We start from the raw sequence: 8,226 nt of genomic DNA on the forward strand, positions 1-8,226 counted from the left end.
GTCCATCTGTGGATTGATGATGTAATGGCAGAGAGAGAGAGTAAGAGAGATATTGGAGAGAGTTTTATTAACAACTGCTGGCAGATTGAAAAGTGGCACACTCACATCCTAGAGAACCATCTTACTGAAACTGTCCTCCAAGCCTCAATCACCTCTAGATTTCAAGTCTTCTGAGCAAAGAACAGAGACATCGTGGAGCAAAGAGATGCTGTCTTTGCTATTCCCTTAGGGAAAATAAAGAACAGGGAAGTGAATTTTATTTTTTGTGTATCCACACCTGGTGTTCTCTGTTGGCAGACAGAGTGGTTGATGAGATCTGTGGGAATTTATTTTTCTGACACTTGTCATGAAGCCTTGGATCCACTCCTGCAAATCTAAGAAGATTTCTGATTAGTGTGTCTCATAATCTTCTCCAGTTCTGCCCTTTTTTGTCCATGATGTTTTTCTTTGTACTTTCTATGTAAGTTTTTCTCTGGATGAGAATGATATATAGAAGAAAAGGCAAGAAACACAGAACATTTCCAATGTTTTTATTTATTTTAATTATTTATTTGAGGTGTGTTTGGTTTGTTTTTGGGCCACTCCAAGCTGTGCTCAGGGCTTACCTGTGGCTCGACTCTCATGGATTACTTCTGGCAGACTTGGCGGATCATATGTGGTACTGGAGAATGAACCCAGGTCATCTATGTGCAAGGCAAGCACCAAGAACATGCCCTCTGGTCCCAAGAAGATTCTCAGTGTATTTAACAGTCAGCCTGTGCTTACTCAGAGGAGCATGCTGTGAATCCCAACCCTTACATACTTTAATGATGTTTTATTTAGAGCCCAGGGGACACATTTGGGATGATTCAGGCTCATTTCTGCTCTGTTGATACTGTTGACTCCACCAAAGACTTCAAGACTCCTATTCTGTTTCAGCTCAAGGCTCAGGGCTATAGCTGAAAGCAGAATCTCTTTTTCAACTTGCAACTCTTTCAGAATCTTTTCTGTGATGTAGGAAACCAAAGTGACTCAGGATTGACAACCTCTACCATGGATCTTACTTCTCTAATGTTCTCCCTATCCAGGTCAAAGGAACTCTGACTGATTCAAATATAGCAGCGGGGAAATTGGAAAATCATTAGCTATTTGGACTCTTGTGCTTCCCTTTTCCATGTTTTCTCTTTCCTACAGTTCTCTAGACTCTCTTTGTGTCTTTCTTTCACTTCAAATTGCATTTAATTAATTCTTTTTTTTATTTATATATTTTTTTATTGAATCACCATAAGTCTCACAATGAGAGATGTTACTGGTGCCCGCTTGAACAAATTGATGAGCAATGGGATAACAGTGACAGTGACAGTGATTGAATCACCATGTGGAAAATTACAATGCTTTCAGGCTTAAGTCTCAGTTATACAATGCCCAAACAACCATTCCTTCACCAGTGCACGTATTCCACCACCAAAAAAAACCCAGTATACCTCCCATCCCCCACCCCCTCACCCCCACCTGTGTAACTGATAAATTTCACTTTACTTTCTCTTTACTTTGGTTACATTCAATATTTCAACAAAACTCACAATTATTGTTTAGAGATCCCCCCAGAATCAGACCTGCTGAAAAGGAAGCATTTGATAATTTGTTTTCCATTGCTGAGGATGAAGAGATATGAGGTCGAGGCTGCGCAGTTTTGGATTTCTGTATTTTAGTAACTAAGTCCAGGGACATTTCTGCCAGAAATTGGATCATTGCAAGCTTGTACCTCTCGTTAGTCGTCCTCATAAAATGGTGATCGCCATGCCCTTCCCCCCAGCAAGGAAAAGGTGAGAGAGAAGAACCTTTCCTCTCCTGAGCAGGCAAGGGCCTACGGCTTAGTTCACAGTCTAGAGACATTTCTGCAAGAAGCTTCCGGTACCAAAAGTAGTTTAGCTGCCCTCTGGAATCATGCTCATGCAGCTGTGGAGAGGCCACACATGTGTGGCCGCTGGGGTTACATCTCATCAGAGAGCGGGGGCCCGGTACCTCCCCTTCCTGAGAGGACCTGAGCGTCCCATTGCTGCAGGCTCGTACCTCTCATTTGTGGTCCTCATAAGATGGCGATCACATGCCCTCCCCCCACTCCCGGCAAGGAAAAGGCGAGAGAGAAAAACTTTTCCCCTCCTGGGCAGGCATAGGGCCACGGCTTAGTTCACAGTCTAGAGACATTTCTGCAAGAAGCTGCCGGTACCAAGAGTAGTTTAACTGGCCTCTGGAATCATGCTCATACAGCTACAGAGAGGCTGCACATGTGTGACCGCCGGAATTACATCTTAGTGAAGAGCACATTTAATTAATTCTTAATGGCAAATATTTTAAAATATTATCTATTGGAGAACTCTATGATCCAAATGACCTATGTTTTATCATTAGTATTCTAAAGTCCTTATAACCATGAGCTTGATTGCAAGATTATGATCTTGTTGCAAAAGTCCCATTTTGCACATGAGAAGCTTTTAAATTGCTCTTAGTTTACCATTTTTCTAGGAAAAGAATTAATATATACTTGGACAAAGAGATAGATATATACACCAAAAGAGGTCAAACTACTAGTGATTCTGAATTGATTCCTGCATACTTGGTTTAGATGACTCATAAAAGTAATGGCTTGGGGTTGGGGAGGAAGTGAATTCATTCCAAGCAGAAGCTCCAGGTTAGATCCCTGGCATCACATGGTCCCTGAAATACCACCAGTTGTATTCCTGGTAGTCTCCAGTACCAACAGGCGTGGGCAGTAGAGCACAGCAGAATCAATTATTGCCCGGAGCATCTGAGTACCTCCCTAAATAAAATTAGACAATTCAATGGTAATTGATTTTCTAGGATAGCCTCATCTTAATTTGGCCTGGGTCTGAGCAGTCAGAATTAAACCAAATACTATCCCTTGATAGTTTTTTTTTTTTTTGCTGCACCTGATTTTTTTCTGTTCAACTTCATGCTGTATGTGTTTTAGTTTTTTTTTATTTGTTTAGTTAAAGAAGTCTCCTAAGCAGTACCCAGGGCCCCCAAGGCTACTCTTGCCAACACTAAGCCAACCGAGCTGGCAGTTCAGTGCTGGTGCCTGGGAATGTGATGCTGGTTGGGCCCTGGGATGTCAGGGGCCACTAACATCACTCTAGCAATGCTCAGGGACCTTAATGCAACACTTGACAATTTTCTGGAGGCCCTGGGGTGTTGAGGATGGAAACCCTGATGATCCCTCACTGCTACTTACCATTTTAAAAATATACAACAGCCTTCCTGAGATATAATCCATGTATCATAGAGCCATCCTTTTATTTTAAATTTTTTATTTTATGATATAGTTCACAATATTTTATTACATTTAATATTCAAACACCAATCCCACCACCATTTACCTTCCCATCACCATATTTGGGATGTTTTCATTTCAAGCACCAATCCCTGTCCCAAAACACAACTGAAATAATATATTTTGTATTGTTTGTTATGAAGAACTTCTGAAAATGCTACAGAAAGGTATCCATGGAGGAAACAGTGTGAAGATTGTTCTATTTTGGCCGGGGCCATTAAGACATTCTTTAGGATATTACTAACATGTTGTTAAAGGTTGAGTGATGTGAACTTTCATATATATATATCTGAAAATATGTATATATGCATATATATATTTCCCTCTATGATTGGTTGCTTACTATTTGAACCCCAACAAATGTGGTGTGGTACTCTTGAAGAATGGGTAGGGAGTGTTTTATGATGTGTCATGTGGCCGCAAATGCAGCCATGTGGTCCAGGAATACATTCACTCATGTGTGAGGGTTGCCCAAGTGTGTGGGGAGCGGCCTTGAGCATGGTGGCAGTTAGGTTGTGGAGGTTGTTGACTGCTGAGACTGGGCCCCTTGGTACGGGGAGGGCTCTCACTCGCCCCCTCCGAGGCACCCCGGGTGAAACAGCCTGGCATGAGGTCCTGTGGCATGGCTGTCTCGGGCATCATGTTGGTCCCTTCTGGGAGAAAAAGCCATGCCATATGGATGGTGGCCGATGATGAGATTATCTGGTGCCAGCAAGAAGTGGCTTATGGGCGTGGCCACTGGGTTACCAGAGACAGGGAAACAGGCAGAGGATCTATGCTCCCAGTCCCGTCGAATCCAGAGTTCCAAGTCACAAAGTCCTGCATTACCTGGGTTTTGTCAGACTCTACACATGTGTGAGGCTCAGCCCCAGCGTGTGGGGAATGGCCTTGAGCGTGACGATGGTTGAGTTGTGGAGGTTGTTGGCTGCCAGCGCTGGGTCCCTTGGAGCAGGGAGGGCTCTCACCCACCCCCCTCTGGAGTGCCCTGAGTGAAACAGCCTGGTGCAGGGTTCGGTGGCATCATAGAGCCATCCTTTTAAAGCATCCAAAGTAGCCATTTCTTTTTAGTACATCCACAGGGTCAGAAATCACCACAATAAATTCAGAAGTCTATCATTCCCAAAGAAACCCATGTCTATTTCTATCTCTATCTTTATACACACATTTAATTTATTGTGAGGGATTGGCTTATAATTCTAAAGAATTGCCTCACACCTTCTGGAGGACGAGTTTGTGATCTGCTGCCTGCAAGCTGGAAGCCCAGGAAGCTGGAGATGTGATTTTGTCTAAGTTTGAAGACTTGAGAACCAAGAATACCGAACAGTGATATATAAAGATTAATGCCTCAGGGCTAGAAATAGATAATCTCGCATCCCACCTCCTCTGCTCTTCCTCTATTTGAACCCCTGGTCCCCCAAGCACCACCAGGGCTCACTTCTGAGCACAGAGCCAGGAATTGGACCCTGAGCACCACAGAGTGTGACCCATTCTCCTCCAGTCCCCGAAAGATTATGTCTCAGGCCAAAGGAGGACAAATTCTGACATCTGTCTTCTGCTCAGGCTCTCAGTATTTCAGATGATGCCCACCATATTAGGGAGGGTAAGCTACTTTGCCAAACCCACCAATTTAATGTTCATTTCACCTTGAAAAGCCTCACAGACTGTTAGAAATGCTTAGCCAAATGCCAGTATTCCCCACAATCCAATCAATTTACACCTAAAATCAGCGATTCCACCCACTGACAGTCATCCCGTCTCCTGACTAAATCACCTTCTGTTTCTCTGCTTTCTTAATTTGGACATTTCATTTCAGAACTCATTCACATTTCAGTGTGGCCTTTTGGTTTAGGGTCTTTCACTTAGCATAAAGGTTTCATATGTGGGATATTTAGAATTACAGAAAGGAAACAAATGACCAAAGACAACAGAAGATGAGAACTGGTCTACAGAACTGAGAATAACCCAGTAAAGGGGGACACTAAAATAATGGTGGAAGGAAGCTAATGTTCTGGAGGGAGTTGTGTTAGAACATTGTATACATGAAATCTGATCATTAAAGGTATTGTAAATCAGTGGATCAAATAAAATTTTTAAAAGATTTCCAAAATTATATAATCTGTTAGTGTTCTATTCATTTCTTTGCCAAGTCAGATCTCAGTGTGTGGACAGACTACATTTTGTTCATCTGTCTTTCAGAGGATGATTTGTTAAGATTCCCATTCTCATCACAGTACTAGAATTCATTTACTTCTACCTCTGATCTGCAGTACTTTCTGCTCCCAGAATCTTTTTCCTGAAAGGTCACACTCAATTATGTGGGTGAGTTCATCTACATAAATCCTCCTCTGTGCATAAAAGATGCTAGAAACTCACGGATCGGGTGTTTGAAGCTCTCCAGATCTCTCAGTGGGACACAGCTGGGGTAGGAACAAGCAGGTCCTGCTCCCTCTGAGTAGGTGATGCTCAAATCTCCATAAAAGATCTCAATCTGATTTTAAAAAATAAAAAAAAGAAATAAAGAAACCCCAAAGAGAAAGGCCCCAATGATACCTCTCTTTTACAGAAAGTCACACAAATATTATAAGGCTTTGAGACTTTGTTCTTAGATTTCTTATTGTTCCTTATTAAGAGTTTTGTGACAGGCTGAAGAGATAACATGGCAGGTAGAGCATTTGCCCTGTGTGTGGCTGTCCCAGGTTCAATCCTTAGCTTCCCTATGGTCCCCGAGCATCGTTCGGAGTAATTCCTAAGTGAGGAGTCAGGAGTAACCCCCGAGCATTGCCAGGTATGGCCCTAAAACAAAACCAATCTCCTCCCAATTTTTTTAAAAGACTTTCTTGAAGTTCCTGGAAGGATAATGGGATAAACAGTATGCTTGTAAACCTGGAGGAGTCAGTTAATTTTGGCAATCTTAATTTTCTCTTCCTGATATTTTCTTACACATCAAGTAGGACTAATAAGGACTCCTACAGGGTCATTTTATGGATTAGAATATAAATACAGCTGTGTCCAACCAGCAGTAGACACTATAAGGGCCGAGAGCTGGCTGAGAGATAGTACAGTAGGGAGGGCATTTGCCTTGTATGCAGTTGACCAAGTTCAATTCTTGGTGCCACATATTCTCCACTGAGCACCACCAGGAGTGATCTCTGAGCACAGAGATAGATGTAAGCCCTGAGCACCATGGGTATTGCCCCACAGCAAAAAAATCAAACCAGGTGCCATAAATTATCATGATGATTGAACATACATTTTTTCAATTATTTTTAGTAAAGTCAATCTAAAATTAGAATGTTTTTTTCCCACTGTTTTATAGTTGTGGTGATTTAATTTCAGTGTTGTTTTAGTGCTTTAAAATTAGTATTAGGACTTGAGAGATAGTACAGGAAACAACTTAATTGTCTTCCACATGGCTGATCTGGATTCAGTTTCCATACAGTCCCCCGAGGATCACTAGGAGTGAACCCCGAGTGCAGAGCCAGGAATATGCTCTGAGCACTGCCAGATATGGCCACAAAAGAAAACAAAGCAAAAAATATTAGTACCAGTTAAAAACAGAAGTTGGATACCCAGTTCAAGGACTTGATATACTAAGTCAACCATTACCCTTGATATAATCTGAAAAAAATCAATATATCATTTTGGGAAATGGTCAGTGATAGCATCTTGTTTTATTGCAATAGATACCTTTGTGAAGTGTTCTAAGGATAAAAAATTGAAACCTCATTATAGTTTATGCTGAGGTAAATTTTCATAGCAATGAATCTTGGAGCACTGCAAAGTTATTGGTAAGTTTAACTTTATATTAAGTGTTAATTTATAACCCAATATTATATTTATTTGATAGAACTATGAATTTTAATAAGTTTTATGATGGTATTAAGTGGTAGTTAAATTGGAATTATTTGGATTTTCCATTTATAGGATTACAGACTTTTAATTATGAAGTGCATATTTATGGTTTAGAAAAAAATTGCATGTTAATAATTTATCTTTTTAGTTTTATAAATACAACTCATAAACTAGTGTCTTTCAGAATTATATTTATAAATGCAATAGTTGTTTGTTTTCATTGAGGCATTTGTAATTTGAGAGACTGAATTATCCAAGACTTGCATTGACCATAATAAAACTAACATTTTGATCATTACCTGATGGAAACATGCATTTCTACTTATTTCAGTCATTTAATATTTTTTTCTCATTTCCTCCTGTAGGATTATTCTCCTCCCTGTGAGTATTCGCTGGTCTACAGAAAATGCCGTTCTCAGTTCACAGATCTAAATGGTTCCAAAAGATTTGGCATCAACACTTGGCAGGATGAAAGTGGAATTTATGCTAATTCACATATGAAAGAAGAACTCTACTCATTAACCCAGAGTCCGATTGTTCCCATGTAAAGTAATGTGTGGAGTTAGATCCTGTAACTAATGAAAGAAAAATATAACTAATGTAATGGGTTGACGATTTTCTATTCTAATAAATGCAACAGAAATATTACTAAAATAGGTTTCTTTCAAAACAACACCTTACATTGTGGACTAGTGTGTCTCCTGTTTGGGGGAGGCTTTTTGTTTGTTTTTTAAAATATAAGATACTCTTATATTTCCAGGTCTTGTCTAGAATTATGCAGCAAAAACATTCTTCAACTTTGCACTGACCAAGAGCTAAGTTGATTTCAGAGACAGCAACGAGGCATGTTGCCAGTAGCTAGAAGCCACTACAAATAGCTGTGTTGGAGCAAGTACCTGCAGCCATTATAAATCAAAGTAGAAACCCCAACAAGATTTCACACAATAAATTACAGTTCCAAATGTTAAAATTATAAGCTAAAAAAAACCCAACTTTGTTGTGGTATGATTTATGTACTATACACAACCATGTTTTAAAGTGAT

General features: G+C 40.4%; 1 protein-coding gene across 1 annotated transcript in view; it reads left to right on the forward strand.

Moving 5' to 3' along the window:
* Positions 1–7,731, forward strand: part of CFAP95 (cilia and flagella associated protein 95) — a 116,043-nt gene extending 108,312 nt beyond the window's left edge. The window contains exon 7 of the mRNA XM_004600321.2: positions 7,570–7,731. Coding sequence (XP_004600378.2) covers positions 7,570–7,731 — 162 coding nt within the window. The remainder of the gene's footprint in view (positions 1–7,569) is intronic.
* The last annotated feature ends 495 nt before the right edge of the window (positions 7,732–8,226 follow it).

The sequence above is a fragment of the Sorex araneus genome, chromosome 1 (genome assembly GCF_027595985.1).
Source record: "Sorex araneus isolate mSorAra2 chromosome 1, mSorAra2.pri, whole genome shotgun sequence".
Lineage (NCBI taxonomy): Eukaryota > Metazoa > Chordata > Mammalia > Eulipotyphla > Soricidae > Sorex > Sorex araneus.